At 42.1% G+C, this 17,881-nt stretch overlaps 1 protein-coding gene across 1 annotated transcript in view; it reads right to left on the bottom strand.

Moving 5' to 3' along the window:
- Positions 1 to 7,954: 7,954 nt before the first annotated feature.
- Positions 7,955 to 17,881, bottom strand: part of adss2 (adenylosuccinate synthase 2) — a 69,688-nt gene continuing 59,761 nt past the window's right edge. The window contains exons 10-13 of the mRNA XM_055639298.1: positions 15,467 to 15,591; positions 15,155 to 15,252; positions 14,780 to 14,929; positions 7,955 to 8,424 (exon numbers count right to left, since the gene is read on the bottom strand). Of these exons, the coding sequence (XP_055495273.1) occupies positions 8,372 to 8,424; positions 14,780 to 14,929; positions 15,155 to 15,252; positions 15,467 to 15,591 (426 nt within the window). The 3' untranslated portion in view covers positions 7,955 to 8,371. The remainder of the gene's footprint in view (positions 8,425 to 14,779; positions 14,930 to 15,154; positions 15,253 to 15,466; positions 15,592 to 17,881) is intronic.

Raw genomic sequence — 17,881 nt, 5'->3', positions numbered from 1 at the left:
TGCCCTTCTGTCTCTGCCCCTTTCTCTTTGTCTCTCCCCATTCTCTCTGCTCTCACTCTCTACACCCCCCCCCCCCCCCCCTCTCTCTCTAGACGCGCCTGCGAGTTGGGGGCTATGCGTCAGTGGATAGGGCAGTTATGGGGTAAAAGGAGCAAATTACTAATATTAATATAATATCAAGGGGGGTAGTTAGTGTAGCAATGTTACAAAATTTTGAGATTTAAAAAATAAAAGTCTGCAATTTATCCCATCAGATAAAACATAACAATAAGTTTAATTTGACACCTAATTCACTTTCATATCTCAAGTAATAAAAAGGTTATGGCCATTTTCATACTCGGAAATTAGCATCTTGTTCCCTATTGATTTTCTATGGACATAACAAAAAAGCTGTGATCGTGGACAGTCAAAAGCACATAACCTTCTTAAAAATTAAGAGAACTGAATGAAATTTTCAGTTATCATAGATTGAACCATTCTGACCAAATAATCTAACTTGGATGACCTGAAATTAAAGCATATAAGTAGTTAGTTACCCAATTGTAGCTAATTTCAAACTTCAATTTACTAGATCTAAACATCTATCCATTTCTTAATAAATGATTAACATTTTTAAATAGCCCAAGTGTCCAAATAATATTCACAAATAATTCACAATAAAACATGATTTTTAAATCTCATTTACATCAATTTATAGGCCAAATGGAAGGAATTTAGTGTTCAATTGCTGTAAATTAAAGTCAATTTAAATCGGCTTTCCAGTGGGTTCATGTGGAACGCGCTGGTTTAGAACGTTCACATTGCGCTAGATTTATGCCCTCAAATGCCCAGAAAAATACTGCGGGATATAAAGAGCCCAAAATGAGCTACTCGCTATAGAAAACTTTAATAACAGGGTTATATACATGCCCCATTTAATGTAAAAATAAGGTACATACCTTTAATTGTTTGCTTTATAAAACCCTGGGGCTGCGAGAGGTTGCGAGTTTAGAGAGTGATTTTTAAATTACTCTAACTATTTTACAAGGCCATAAAAACTAATAATACCTTTTGCGACGGGGTCTTTCAGCGATTTTCCGTTAATGATTTACTAGGCTGAACATTTTCGATTGCAACAGCCTAGTAAAAATCGCGTTTTAAACCCGCCCCCTCTAAACAGCGCCAAAATCACACACAAGGGGTGGGGCAGATGCTCAGCCACGGTTCAGGTAGGTTTTGTAACATACCTAGTTAGTGTGTGTGACGCCGCATGCCGCCGCCCCCCCCCTCCCCCGCAACCACACGTTGGGGGAGCAGACCCAACTTGGTCTAGTATCTATTAAAACTCTGTGTACAGTGTGTGGATGTATGTGTGTCATTTTGCATGTGAAACGTATTTTCTCGAAAACCAGACGCAAAAACGCAGAGATTTTTACAATTTCGGTAGGGATTTAACTTACGATTTCATAAATGTACTCCTCTCTAGATTTGGTCAATTATTTCACCAGATTTTGAATAAAATTGTTCCCAAATCATGAACATTTAAAAAAATCAAACTGCTGCATGAGTCAGTGCCACCTCACAGATGTCCAATCACAATGGATCTCATATGATGACATCACAATGGGACAGGGGTGGGAGATCGGGACCTTCATGTGGTCCCATTAAAATCAACCCTCTGCATGAGTGCCATCTCACAGAAGTCTAATCACAATGGGACATGGGTGGGAGATCTCTCCCCCCTCTCCCTTTCACACTGCCTTTGCACCTGGCCCAAAAAATATTAAAGTTGCCCGGCTGCTGACCTCACAATGCTTTTGCACCTGCCCCTCCCCCCCCCCCCCCCCCCCCCCCCCCCCCCCCCCCCCCCATTATTGCCTGCTGGCCCCGCCTGCCAGGTTGTAGATTCCATTGGTTTTCATTGAATTGTCACTTAACATCACTAAGGAGAGGGGCGGGGGGGGGGAGAGAGGTTAGAGGGAGGGGGGTGGTTAGTGTGTGTGTGCGTGTGACACAGCAGGCTGCTCCCCTGAATTCCATAGAGCTGCCGACAGCATTCGTGCATGAGACGTGCATGCTTCATTTCCAGAACATTCTGAATGCGTGGCGCAGTTGCATTTCACTCTCTCCCCCACCCCTCCTCCCCAAATCCCATTCCCCCCCCCCTCCCCAACCCTCCACCCCATCCCTTTCCCCCTCTCAGCCCCCCAATCCTCTTTCACCCCTCCTCCCCCACCCGCCCTCTCCTCCACCCCCTCCGTCTCTTTCCCTTCTGTCTCTGACCCTTTCTCTCTGTTTCTCCCCTTTCTCGCTCTGCCCTCACTCTCTACCCCCCCCCCCCCCCCCCCCCCTCTCTAGACGCGCCTGCGAATTGGAGGCTATGCTTCAGTGGATAGGGCGGTTATGGGGTAAAAGGAGCAAATTAATAATATTCATATAATATCAAGGGGGGTAGTTAGTGTGTGTGCGGGGGTAGTTAGTGTGTGTGACACCACATTTTGGAGGAACAGACCCAACGGGTCCGCACTTGGTCTCGTAATATAATAAATCTAAAAATCTTTAAAAAGTTAAACTGAGAGGCATCCTGATTTGGGAGTAAAAGTTTCTGATATTTGCCACTTAAATTACTATAATTGTTTGAGGTCCCACATAGTATTATAAACTACTGCTGGAAGTAGTTGTCCTAACATGTTAAATCTAGTCAACAATTTCCTTGGCAATAAAGTGCAACATTGCCTAATAGATTGCCCTGACTTCTCATTTCCACGGGATTCATAATGGTTACACTGAGGTGATTATTGCATTAGTAGCAAATTATAGATAGTTAGTGCTGTGGGCTTTGTTCAGATTTATTTTACTCGCTGTTCACTGCCCCATGAGATAGAAAATGTTAATTTTTCCTTACTGAAGCAAATTCATATTCAGATCCCAGAAAATTAGCAATATTCTAACATGTGATTCCCTCTTCAGCCAAAACAATCTGTTCTTTATTTAAACTTAGAGATTGAATTATGTATCTTTGCAAAAAAACAGTATTCCCACCTGGAGACATAAGAGACTGCTGATGTTGGAATCTTGAATAAAGAACAAACTGCTGGAGGAACTCAGCAGTCAGGCAGCATCCGTGAAGGGAAGTGGACAGATGACATGCCCTTCTTCATGCCTGCCTTGTTGTTTAAGTTTTATTGCTAGGAATGATTGGATAATTACATTTTCTTTTCCTTGGGCAGCACAGTGGCAAAGCTGTGCTGATGTTGTCCAGCTCCAGTACTCCAAGTTCAATTCTGACCTTCACTACTGTGTGTGAAGTTTGACCAATTTTTTCAGGGAAGCAGAGCCTTCAGCCCAACCCATCTATGCCGAACAAGTTGCCCATCTACACTTGCCTCCACCCTCCCCTAAATTTCCTATTAATGTACCAGTCCAAATGTCTTTTTAAATATTGTTATAAAACACTTGTTTTCTCTATTCCCAGTTGTGCTGAAGGATCTTTAAACTGAAACATTAACTGTTTCTCTTTCTATAGGTGTTGTCGAAACAACTGAGTGTTTCCAGAACGTTCTGCTTTTATTATGGACAGCCAGACATTTTGGAGTGACAATCTTGGTTCACCAATTTGTGGAGACACAGGAGTTGAGTCAGATATGAGGAGAGAGCATAACAACTTGACGGTCAGGGAAAAGGCAGACTGAATCAGGATTGCAATGGGAAAGGAATGAGAGATCCAGGGGATGAATGAATGAATTGGGAAAAAGTACTGGCAATGTTTGACAGTGTGACCAGATCCAAGTACGACTTTAGTTTAGTTTAGAGATACAGCGTGGAAACAGGCCCTTCAGCCCGCCGGGTCCGCACCAACCAGCGATCCCCGCACATTAACACTATCCTACACACTAGGGACAATTTTACATGTATACCAAGCTAATTAACCTACAAACCTGTACGTCTTTGGAGTGTGGGAGGAAACCGAAGATTTCTGAGAAAACCCACGCGGTCACGGGGTGAACTTCTTACAGGCAGCACCCGTCGCCGGGATCGAACCTGGGTCTCTGGCGCTGCAAGGCAGCAACTCTACCGCTGCGCCACTGTGCCGCCCAAACTTATGGAATAGATGACAGAGATTTTGCAAAGGCAGAAGGTAGAGAATGAATCCAAGAACAAATCTTCCAACACTTGTGAATCTGATGTTCAGGACCAGAATTAAAATATTTCTTTGTGCTAAGTAGCATAATACAGTGATGTTGACATTATTCAAATATTTTGTAAATTAGCAAAGAGCTAATCTTATGACATCCATGTAGAATAGGTACACAGAGCTATTCCTTAGTACACTAAAATAATTATGGCTCAACAGAAAATATACATTAAATTTGTCAAGTTTCCACATTTTGTTCAACATTAGAAATAGATTCAGAAAAGCATTTTATTAAAATATTTTATATTCAAACTAGTTTATATCTGAATACTATATAATACTAATAATTCTACATACTCTCATTATAATTGAATTATTACTATGATTAAATGCATGTACATATATTGTCAATCTGTTAGTACTTTAAATCAATCCAATCAAATTGCTACAATGTTAAAAAGTTACTTAAATTTTACTTGAATGCAGCACAACGTAAAAAGTCCTTGGCAACGACCAGGGCTCAAAATAAACTGAGACAAAGAGGCTTTACATTTCAGAATTTATTTTCTGTAGTTATGTTCTTAACAGCCCACCCAGAGTTTCAATAGTTATATGTTTAAAAAGAGAACAGTTGCATAATTTACAAAGTAAAACACATACAGCCTGTACATATACGTTACTCATCTGTGTGCATTGTACATGAATATTCATTGTAAATGACACCAACCCAGGAAAAATACCCTGCACATCATGTTAAATATTTACAGTGCAGTTTGTCATATTCTTCCACTGAACATCAGCAGGCAGAAATATTGGAAAACATTTTTTAGAAGAATAGTTAGCATGGCAGTCTGCAAAAATGCATGGTATTAGAATAAACCTGTTGGAGTGAGCAAATGGAAATTTCCATAATACCTTTACTTAAAAAAAAACTAAGAACATGCACAGGTGTTGGGTTTCACAAGAAGTTTAAATGTTTTTTAATTACTATACATGCTGGTATGGACAGCTCACGGTTGCTTAAAAAATCTTGACACTGATCTTTCTCAGCTTTGAGATACTTGCTTGCTGAATAAATGCAGAGATATAGACAGCACTGAAATGCTCCTTTAGAAGAATTCCTGTGTTGGGCGAGGTTAAAATTCTGTAATTTAGTTTTTAAATATACAAAGGAGGCCCTTTAAAACATGGAATACACAACTGAAAACCGAATCCATAAGAGGAACACAGAAAAGCAGCATGAAAAGCTTGGAGAAAATGTATGGAAAACAGAGCCACACATGGACAATGAACTGCAAAATTTGGGGATTTTAATTGAGCTCTTGGAGTTCAATCCTGAAGAGCTTCAGTACAGCAACAAACTACACGAGCCAAGAAAGCAAATCAGTTTGAAGAGACCAGTTTACACTGTGATTTTCAAAATACATTCAATCATTCTACTGTTGCCAGTGATTTTTCATTTAAAAAATATACATTTCACAAATTAGGAAAACACTGGAAAATTCTGTGACTAGTGATGTTGAATTGCCATGGTTTTATCTCTTAAACTCTGCAATGAATTAATGCACGTTTTGCCTTCTTCCTCTAGTTTTGAGTCTCTCACAGGGATCAAACAAGCTTCCAACTCTTACTAATGAAAGTACCACATCTTTGTGGAGAAAACAAATGATTTGTCTTTTCTAATGAATCACTTTTCGTTAATATCTCTTCGACAAGCTTAAATATTAGTTCAGTTCTGTTAATTTATTGTCACGTGTACCGAGGTACAGTGAACAGCTTTTGTTATTAAATATTAAACTATTAAATATCAACGTTTTTGATATTAAATATTAAAACAACAGTTTTACCCACATTTTGAAATTCCCAGTACTTAGTAGTTTGAATTCTAGTCATTGTTTGCAATAGTTAAATGCTGTCTACCATTCAGTTAATGCTACATTCATTCACCCTTTATCATTAATGTCAATACATTTCAATGTCATGCGGCACTCTATTCAGCAACATTTGTTAATAACAGCAGTATAACAATGATATTAAATCTCTCTCATGAGGGCCAAAGACTCAAAGTATGATGTCCCAGGTCACACCCAAAGAGAACTGAAGAGTTTTTGCGAAAATGATTTTTTTTTCTTCTCTTATGATTCACAAAGGACCATGAGCATGAATCATAGGACGGATTTGCTTGTTACAAGCACACAATCCCACTGTTCACATATATATTAACACTCTCATGCACAAGGTCATGCATAGCACACAGTCTAAAAACTAATCGCAATTATTGTCATTTGTACCAAATGTAAGTTTGCAGCATACCCCACAATAAAATCTCATGAAATTTTGTCCTGTCAATAGTGCAAAAATACTGTAAAAGAATCATATTTTTCTAGGGAAGTCCTTCCGAATTAAGGATGACTTACTTTCATTCCTTCTCTCCATAGCTGGGTGGTTAGATACTTTATGCACTATTCCCATTATTTACGTATGCTGTGTGCTCCAGATAAATGTAGGTGAGATTCTCTTTTCTGAGTGATCACGGACCAGGGATTACCATAATTCCAGGGGATGTTACACCTTTTCCAATGATGCATTGAGAAGATCCTTGAATCTCTTCCTTTGTCCACACAGTAATCTCTTGCCAGGATAGTACTTGGAATAGAGTGCCTGTATTGGGAATGTGGTGCCAGACACGGGGATCACAAGACTTGCCCACGATAGCCCTTTTTCTTTTTAAGGACGTTGCTCTGTGAGAGGAGTGGCATTGGCTCACTTGTCTGGCCAATGGATTTGGATGCTTTTGCATGAAACATTGGTGCCACCTGTGCACCAATAGCACTCATAGGCCTTCCATACCATAAAAGACAACTAAGAACAACCAAGGTATACAGGATCTAAGTAACATTAAACACGATGGATTGGAGGTACCATCATGGCTTGAGGGAAAAGAAACAGCTCCATTGGCACGTGAATGCAGAAGTCTAGCAGACAACCTATGAATTGGAAGACAGATGGCGAGTGGAAACTCACTGATAAACATACAATTTGAAGAATATCAAGGCCATCTACAACCTGTAATGCCCAAAGGACCACCCCACCTAAAGTCAATCATATCAAGGGCAGAGACAGTCAGCACCTATCTGACAGAACACTTCAAAGAACTCAACAGTAAATCTGCCTAACTGGATGACCTTTAACTCTACATTCCACAGCAACATATCCAGTTCAATCTCACTGTGATCCAGGCTGACAAGAAACCCAAAAGACCACATCCCGACTGAGAATCTCTTAGGTCATGGAAGTTGACAGCATCCTTGTTAAAACTTTAAAATTTGGAGGACGGGAAAATTGATCATAATTCATTACCCCATTTCTAAATTCTGGGAGAACGCACGATACAACTTCAGGAATGCCATCATCATGACCATCGTCAAGAAAAGGGCATGTCCTCTGGTAATTACAAGCATCTCCCTTTTGTCTGCTACCAGGAATTCCTCAACAACTGCCTCCTGAGAGTCCATGAAAGGAAATGGGGTGGAAGATTGCAACCTTCACCCTGTTTCAACGAATGCAAAATCAAATAAGATCATATAGAACAAGTTGTCCTACAACTTTAGGCATACGCAAGAAGAAGAAGATGAAATGAAATGATTCTGTCTACTTAAAGGCATAAGAGACATAACCTAAACCAGGTGACAACTCCAAGAGAAATGCAGGGATTCGTATCAACCACGGCCTTCGTTGGCATCACAAAATGCCCCCCATCATTATCAATTTAGAAACGTGAAAGAAATAATTTCCAATTTAGTATGGGAAAAAAACACCAGCCAATGTATTCTTCCAAAGTACAGGGGATAATTTTTAATTTTGTTTTATTTTCAAAGTTACCAACTTAATTAAAAATATTGCCCAATTCAGAGCAACTCTTGAAAAAAACCCCCACCAACATTGATTTAATAATTAAACAAGTGCCAGTTATACCAAATCTCAATGACAACGCAATGGATTCTGAACACTTTGTGACAGCAGCATTTAACCTATCCCTGAATAAAATGAAATTTAATTTTTTTGAATGCCATTTTCACGTTGCTTTTAAAAAGAACATCCTTTCTTCCCCTCATTTCCTCCGCCCTTACAAAAACAGTAATTTCCTACATTTCTGCCAGATACAAACAATACTGGTATTTGAAGACCGAAATGTCCAGATTTCAACTTGCCGAAGTCCATTCTGGTGATAACAGGCTCTTCTTGGCACCAGCAAACCTAAAACAGCTGGATCATCAACTCTCTTGATTTGCCGATCCCGATCCATTTAACTGTAAACATAGGAATGTTGGTAAATTTCAGGAGACATCAGCTGCGCTCATGCAAGATTACAGCTTGGAGTTAATTTTGAACAAAAGGATTGGATAATTATATTACAGTAGATGTCATTTCAGGATCCCGAACATGGCTTTAGAATTCAGTAATTTTGGTACGTTATTGTCATGTGTACCAAGATAGAGGGGAAAAAAAATGTTTTGGCTGCTATCCAGGCAAATCATCCATGAATTCATCAGGTCGCATAAAAGAGAAAATAAACAGTGTAGAGTATAATGTTTGAGCCACAGAGAAAGTGAAGAAAAAATAAAAACCACAAGGTTAATTAGAAGATCGGGAATTTATTCCTCCCATATGAGAGATCCATTCAAGTGTCTGATAATAGCAGGGAAGCAGCTGTTCTCTGAAACTTTGTGACTATGCTAACACAAGTAACTTGCATTGATTTACTGCATGTGAGTTATATAAATTATTCTTCCCAAACGGCAGCATATTTCTGGAGATTATCTGGTTTGATAAGGATTTTCTTTTCTCCACTCTAAAGAAAAATGACTAGTTTGCTGCAGGAAACTTTTTACTGTCAGTCACCCAACTTCCAACTCAACGGTTGACACTGTAAACATTCCTGTGCACTATTGACAAAATAAACAAATTTAGCTTTGCTGTTTGGAGCAATGTCATTGACTAGGAATTACTCTTTCAAAAGTGTCGTAAATCTTTTTGTCCACTTGAGCAGTAGCCTCAATTCAATACTTTAAAAAATGCACTTCAAATAGTCAAACACTGTCAGTACTAGACAACCAAGATATCTGAAGTGAGGACTAAATCCTGAGCCCAAGATCAATGTAGTCACCAAAATAAGGCTGAGATAATGTATGGAGACATGAATAGTGAAAAAGCCAGTTTACTTACAAGGTATTGGCTGTGAAAGGTAAGGAAAGGAGAGCTACAAATTCGAAGATTCATAAATTGGTGTTATCAAAAAAAGTAGAGGCACAGCGCCAGCCAATTCAGTGAAAGTAGCTCTGTAAATAAAATGTATACAAGCCTGTAGAAAGCATTGAATGTTACAATCCTAAAATATACAACCTTCCAAGGGTAGGTACTATGTTAGGGTAAGGTACTAGGTTAAATTTGACTCTCTAATAGAGGAACATTTTAAGAAAACCAATTGTCTCCAAGATTTGCCATCCAATAATAAGAACAGAAGAGTGGTCAAATGTATTGCACGTTTAAGGAAAAGGTACAGCATTTGCTACAAGTTTAATAAATTATTTTCTAAGCTGACAAATATCAAAATAGTGAAAACTTTTACCATTGACAGAATATCATTAATTTCAGATATTTCTTACACAAACGGTGCAGATTTTGCTCGGGTAAGGATATATCTCCATGACTGACATACTTTCAGTTGATTGTATGAACATCAAGAAATAAAGGAATGAAGGTACACAAAATTGCTGGAGAAACTGGAGAGCGGGTGCAGCAGCATCTATGGAGCAAAGGAAATAGGCAACGTTTCGGGCCGAAACCCTTCTTCAGACTGATGGGGAGGGGAGAAGAAAGGTAAAAGGGAGGAGGAGGAGCCTGAGGGCGGGGGGGATGGGAGGAGACAGCTCGAGGGTTAAGGAAGGGGAGGAGACAGCAAGGGCTAGCAAAATTGGGAGAATTCAACGTTCATGCCATCAGGACGCAAGCTGCCCAGGCGGAATATAAGGTGCTGTTCCTCCAATTTCCGGTGTTGCTCACTCTGGCAATGGAGGAGACCCAGGACAGAGAGGTCGGATTGAGAATGGGAGGGGGAGTTGAAGTGCTGAGCCACCGGGAGTTCAGGTAGGTTATTGCGGACTGAGCGAAGGTGTTCGGCGAAACGATCGCCCAACCTCCGCTTAGTCTCCCCGATGTAAATCAGCTGACATCTAGAGCAGTGGATGCAGTAGATGAGGTTGGAGGAGATACAGGTGAACCTTTGTTGCACCTGGAACAACTGCTTGGGACCTTGAATGGAGTCGAGGGGGGAGGTGAAGGGATAGGTGTTGCATTTCTTACGGTTGCAACGGAAAGTGCCCGGGGAGGGGGAATGAAGATTGTTTTCACTGTGTTCCAGTGTATGAGAAAAGAAGCAGAAAGAAAACAGCGATTGTGGAACATGTGTAAAATGTATCTTTGCTGAAAAAGATGCTGCCATAAAATCAATGAGATTTAATCAATGGGCAAATAACTGCAGAACAATACCACAAAATATTTTTTTTGGGGGGGGGGGGGGGAGAGAGAAGATAGAGCAGAAGGATTGTCTGTGATAGGGCACAGTTGTCAAGTTTAGAATTACTTTAAAAATCATTTGCAGTGAGGAAAACAAAATTGGTTATCTGAAATGATATGCTCACAATATAAAATTCCTAGCGCAGCAACTTGCCCAGGCACAAGGTGTGGTACCGTCCTCAAGCTTACCTTACGTGGATCCATTGTTGGATCCATACAAGAACTCAAAGACAATGAAGTCTGAGTGAGAGTGGAATAGGAAGTTAAAATTGCAGGAGAATGGAAGTTGATGGAAGCTCTTGCCCATTGAATAAAGGACATTATACAAGCAGTCACCTAATTTATATAGGTTACACAAAAAAGCTGGAGAAACTCAGCGGGTGCAGCAGCATCTATGGAGCGAAGGAAATAGGCAACATTTCGGGCCGAAACCCTTCTTCAGACTGATCGGGGGCGGGGGTGGGCGGGGACAAGAAAGGAAAAAGGAGGAGGAGCCCGAAGACTGGGGGATGGGAGGAGACAGCAGGGGAACTGAGGAAGGGGAGGAGACAGCAAGGACTAACAAAATTGGGAGAATTCGATGTTCATGCCCCCGGGATGCAGACTCCCCAAACGGAATATGAGGTGCTGTTCCTCCAATTTCCGGTGCTGCTCGCTGTGGCCATGGAGGAGACCCAGGACAGAGAGGTCGGAGACGGAGTGGGAGGGGGAGTTGAAGTGCTGAGCCACCGGGAGGTCAGCTTGGTTATTGCGGACCGAGCGGAGGTGTTCGGCGAAACGATCGCCCAACCTCCGCTTGGTCTCACCGATATAGATCTGCTGACATCTAGACATGCTGACCTCATCTATTGCGTCCGCTGCTCCAGCTTTTTTGTGTAACCTTCGATTCTCCAGCATCTGCAGTTCCTTCTTAAACATCTAATTTATATATATTTTTTACTAAAGTGGAAGAAACACATCTTCATGTTTTCATGGGAAGGTGGTGGGAAAATAGGCATAGTTCATGGAGACATGATTCATGGAGAGAATGGTTCCTTTGCGATTCTGAAAATTGGTACAGGTGCACAACCTTTTATCTGAAATTCCAAATAACGAAAAGCTCCGAATAGCGTACATTTTTTCGGTCCTTGAAGAAAGGTCCTTGAAGACGTTCACCGAGGGCGGCCCGCAGAGGTGACAGCGGAACCTCCGGTCGGTCCTCGAAGAATGGAAAACTAAATTCCCATTCATAAAAGAGAAGGTGAGGGTATATTGCGCGGGAGGGTTAATAATTGACAATCTGCTGCTGCCTGCCCGCTGAGTTAAAAAGTTCCCACGGTAGACTCACGATACACAGTGTATCGTGAGTCTTGCGTGGAAACTTTTTAACTCAGCGGGCAGGCAGCAGCAGATTGTCATTCCCTTCAGTTTCACCCCATCTACACCCCTCTGCTTCCCGGCCATGTGTGTGAACCTCTTCCCTCCCCTCTCCAGCTCCCTGCCCATTGCACCGGCTTTGCACAGCCTTCACGTCGGCGATGCCAGCAGGTCAGTGCCAGTCACCGGAGACGTCAGGACCAACGGGACACCGACCCCCAGGCCCACTGCAAGCACGGAGATCCCAGAGACCCACAGCCAGCAGCAGCCAAGCCCCGTTCCAACTCCAGAGGAAAACTGCAAACTGGCCGGAGACGTCAGGACCACCAGAAGCCGCTCCCCGATGGGCCGCTACGGCGACAAGTGGCAGTTCGCCCACAGCCCGAGCTGCGCCCCCTCATCGGGACACCAACCCCCAGGCCCACTGCAAGCATGGAGATCCCAGATCAGCAACTCCAGCCCAGCCCCGCTCCAACTCCAGAGGAACACGCTCCCCGTAGGGGCAGAAGCTGATGGTGTGCAAGGTACGTCTTGTTCTTGGGGTGGCGATGAGGGGGCGCAGCTCGGGCTGTGGGCGAACTGCCACTTGTCGCCGTAGCGGCCCATTGGGGAGCGGATTCCTCTGGAGTTGGGAGGGGGAGGGGGGTATTGTGCTGTTTGATCGCCCCCTGCTATCCCAGGGACAGGGAGACACATTGGCTTTTGAGAATGGTGGGCAATCACTTCCAATGTTCTGCCCACACAGTCAGTACACCTCTCCTACATTTGTCTCCCGCACTAAGATCATCTCGCAGAGAATGACCCCAGCCTAACCCTCCCTATTCTCTCCTATTCTGCAAGAAAAAACTACATTGAAGACTCAAACTCGCGATCGAGTAACTGCCGGGATCGAGGCGCAATCTCGCGACCTTGCGGATATGAGCCGAGCACTCTACCACTGAGCCAGCCGTTAAAATCTACGCTAAAAATCTTCCATTCCGAAAGCCGAAAAATTCCGAATTGCGAAAAGTGTCTGGTCCCAAGGCTTTCGGATAAAAGGTTGTGCACCTGTAATAGAATACACTTGAAGGTAGTGACAATTATGGAGAATGCTTAAGTAAGGGCAGAAGCTAGTACAATGGAAAGTGAGAATATGGGGAACCATGTTTGTTCTCATTGGGAAGAGAGGGTGAGAGAAGTGCAAAAAATAGAGCATATACACAGTTTGGAGTAGTGTCAATTATAGTGGAGATCATGTTTAAGAGGAAGATATCTGAAGGGTGTTGTGGAAATGCTCATTATCAGAGTAGATATAATGGCGCTCATAGAATCGTACAGGATAGAGGTGGGACATTTGGCCCAATTCACCCATGCTGACCAGTGGGTACCATTTTGTATTAACCCCCTTCCATCTTCCAACATTTGTCCGTAGCCTTCCTTGCCTGTGCTCATTTAGACACGTTTTAAATGCTGTTAGCCACCCAGCATCAACCACTCTCTCAGGCAGTGCATTCCAGGTATCTACGGTCCTCTGGCTGAAGGAGGACCGCTGTATATCCTCTCTGAACTTCCCTTTCACCCTAAAACTATGTCCTCCAGTTTTATCTAGCTCTGATATTGGGAAAAGTACTACACAGTCGATCCTATATACACAGTCAATGTTGCATTAGCAATTAGTGCTGAATAAGCTGTGAGAGGTTGAAAGGCTGGAAAAAGGATCCAGTTGCATCAGATATTTTGGAGATGGGTGAAATTGCCCACATTCTTTGGAAGGGACTCTTGGCCAAAGAACTGGATATAGAGAAAGTCAGCAGAAGAATTCAAAATCATTCATAGGCTCAGAATCCATGAAGATCAGAATGCAGGGAATGAGCCGAGCTTCTGTTGATGGCCAGTGTCCCATTTGATGGCTTCTTATCAAGAAAGATCATTGAATGAAAATGCCAACCCGGGTCCATTCCCACAGATTCTGTGTGACCCGCTAAGCATTCCATTGTTACCTGCCTTACACGAAAACAGTTCAGTCTGACACAAACTGAAGAGAATGGCTGTTTGAAATTGTTGAATTCAATATTGAATCCCAAGGAGATTAGCTTGCCGAGATGGGTGTTGAGGCGCTGCTCCTTGATCTTATGCAGGGCTTCACTGAACAGATCTGAAATAATTACTTTCTCATTCATTGCTTGCACTTCTCAATTCGCTCCTGTAGTCTTCAGGAACATGAATGGATGTTGGGTGCAAGTCCAATAAAACTGCCAAGATTTCTATCCGAATGATTCCAGAACAGTTTGTAAATCTATTGTGAATTTTAACTCCTCCAGATCCTCCTCCAAATTCACTTTCCTCTCACCCTAACCCTTCTGGCCATCTCATCCCTTGCCATCTTTTCAGCATTCCTTCTGATCTTCTCCTCTTTGCTTCCAATAAATCAGTCCTCAGCAGAAACCTCAGCTTCAACCCCGCCCCTCCCTCCCCCTCCTCTATGGCTTTCCTGTACTGGAGATATAGCAGAAGACTTAGATAACTCTTTTGGGAGCACCTGCTACTGCATGAATTCAAATTTTATTTCTGCAATGTTTATACTGAAGGTACTTCTCACTATAACAGAAGAAGTAAAGCAATGATTCAGTACCTCAAATCAGATCTAATTATTTTGTATAAAACATGGTCAAATCGAATTCTTAAATAAACATTTCATTATAAAACATTTTTCAGTGCTGAGAGATGTTAACATCCAGCAAAGGCAGCACTTACCAGGCACCCCTAGGTGTCCTTCAATAAATCGGACATAGCTCTTGGCATTTGCAGGCAAATCTTCAAATGTTCTGGATTTGGCTATGCTGGTGTTCCAACCAGGCAGGGATACATACTGAACTTTCACCTTGTTCAAGACCTCTTGGTTAGCTGGGAGAAAATGATCATACTTATTGTTGGGTAAAACAAGCTTACTGAAAAACAATCCACTAAAATGTTATTTACAAGTACATAGATTTTAGCATTAAATATTTGACACAAATAATACTCAAAACTGTCTAAAACATTCCTGGAAATATTGTACCATTTCTCTGCCTCCATTTCCAACAGGACTAGATCCTGCCAAAATATTACAAATCATGCAATAATAATTACCTGGAAAGTGTGGTATTACTTTCTCATCGACTTTATAAGCCACAGCAACTTTAATCTCTGTGAGTACATCAAGGATGTCCAGTTTGGTAAGTGCTAAACTACACAAAAGGTAAATCAGAAAACCATTAAATCTTACTTAAGGCAAATTAAACTCAATTTAAATAGGCCAGCAGTCTTACTTTCACCGTCAAAATTTGTTTAGAAATAGCAGTGCTTCAAAACAAATTTATTACTTGTTTCAATTCTTAAATTCTTTGAGTATTGACCGTTAAATTCAGTCTAGAGGAAAGAAAACTCCATTAAATTACTTACGCAGTAAATCCATTTATCATGTGAGCATATTTCAGCAAAACAAGATCCAACCAGCCACACCTCCTCTTTCTACCTGTGGTGACACCCACTTCCGAACCACGTGTCTGCAGCAATTCACCAATATCCTACAAAATCACAGATTTATAAATTATAATTGGATACAATATTCAATAAAATACATCTGACACCGCATCAATTCCACATTGCCCTTAAACTCAGCATATGAAAGGTCATGGAGAATTTATGTTAAAATACTGAACAAAGCATCAGCAGTTTTAACAAAAAGAAAATCCAAAAGGAACGAGCAAAATTCTTTCTCTGAGTTTTTGCGTGTTTTTAGTACTTTTCTCCTGCAAGCAATGTCACATAAACAGTGGTCCAGTGAAAAGCTTTGTTTTGCATGCTATCCAATCACATCAGATAAAAACAATCAAGCTCAAGTACAATAGACAGAAAAGAGTAGAGCAATTGTATTGGTTGATAGTAGATCCTTCTCTTGTATGAGCACACTGAGAGTGGCCATGCTCCAGCACCATCTTGCTGGTAAATAGATTTTTTTAACAAGAGGGTGAATTATTACCCTCAGTAGACAGGAGTGTGGAGATAAAGTTATAATCATTCACAAATTTATCTCATGAACATAACAAATCAAAAAATAATATTAACGTATGATTAAGCACTCATGAGGCACATGGAGAGTCATAGAGTGATACAACGTGGAAACAGGCCCTTCAGTCCAACTTGCCCACTAAGGCCAACATGTCCCAGCTACACTAGTCCCACCTGCCCACGTTTAACGCATATCCCACCAAACCTGTCCTATCCATGAACCTGTCTAACTGTTTCTTAAATGTTCAGATAGTCTCTGCCTCAACCCCCCCCCCCCCCCCCCCCCCCCCCCCCCTTCTGACAGCTTGTTCCATACCACCGCCACTCTGTGTGAAATGGTTACCCCTTAGATTCCTATTCAATCATTTTCCCTTTACCGTGTATCCTCAGGTCCTATTCCCCTATATCCTCTGGTCTTCGATTCACCAACTCTGGGCAAGAGACTCTGTGCACCTATCCGATTTATTCCTCTCATGATTTTATACACCTATATAAGATCACCCCTCATCCTCCTGCGCTTCAATGAAGAGAGTCCCAGCTTACTCAACCTCTCCCTACAGCTCAGACCTTATAGTCCTGGCAATATAACATCCTCGTAAATCTTCTCTGTACCCTTTCCAGCTTGACAACATCCTTCCTATAACATGGTGCTCAGATCTGAACACAATACTCTAAATATGGCATCATCAACATCTTATACAACATGACCTCCCAACTCAATTTGTTACCTTGACGGAGATGCGATTTTTTCCCGTATCGTATCTCCATCCCCACTGCGGCCTAACATCGTGTGGTTGATGGCCTTTCCTGGGGACCGACGGGCGCACCAAGCTGCAGGAGTCTGCGGGACTTTAACATCGCAGAGCTTACGATCCCTTTGACGGGGATCAAAGCTCCAAAGGGCCTGTGAACTTTACCATCGTGAAGCCCGCGTCCTCTGGTAAGAAGGAGCCGACTCGGGAGTTTAATGCCGTCGAGAGAGTTTCAACCGCCCCGATGTGGGGGTTTTGCTCACCCCAATGGGGGCTTTGATCGTCGGCTGCGGGGGCTTTGATTGCCCTGACCACAGGAGAACAAAGAGGAAGAAGATTGCACCTTATTGCCTTCCATCACAGTGAGGAATATGGAATCTACTGTGATGGATGTTTATGTTAACTTTTATGTGGTTGTGTGTCTTGTTGCTTTTCACTTAGTATGGCTGTGTGGCAACTCAAATTTCACTGTATCTTAATTGGTACATGTGACAATAAACTAACCTTGAACTTCTGAGCTCAATAATCTGACTGATGAAGGCCAATGTGTCAAAAGCCTTTTTGACCACTCTATCTACCTGCAACTCAAGGAGTGCACCTGAACTCTTAGATCCTTCTGATCTACAACACTCCCCAGAGCCCTACCATTCACTGTGCAGGTCCTGTCCCTGTTAGATTTCCCAAAATACAACACCTCACATTTCTCTGTATTAAATTCCATCAACCATTCCACAGCCCACTTGGCCAATCGGTCAAGATCCTGCTGCAATTTTCCACAAGCATCTTCACTATTAGCAAAGCTACCCACTTTCATATCATATGCAAACTTGCTTATCTTGCCATGTATGTTCTCATCCAAATCATTGATATAGATGTCAAACAATAACAGCCTCAGCACCAAATCCTGAGGCACACCACTAGTCACAGGCCTCCAGACCGAGTAGCAACTTTCCACCATCACCCACTGCTTCCTTCCATGAACCTTTCCTTGGATCCCTTGCAATCTAATGGGAATGGGTGATGGGTATGTGGAACAAGCTGCCAGGGGAATTGA

The sequence above is a fragment of the Leucoraja erinacea genome, chromosome 8 (genome assembly GCF_028641065.1).
Source record: "Leucoraja erinacea ecotype New England chromosome 8, Leri_hhj_1, whole genome shotgun sequence".
Lineage (NCBI taxonomy): Eukaryota > Metazoa > Chordata > Chondrichthyes > Rajiformes > Rajidae > Leucoraja > Leucoraja erinaceus.
The sequence above is the reverse complement of the archived record's forward strand: the minus strand, read 5'-3'. Positions and strand labels throughout refer to the sequence as shown.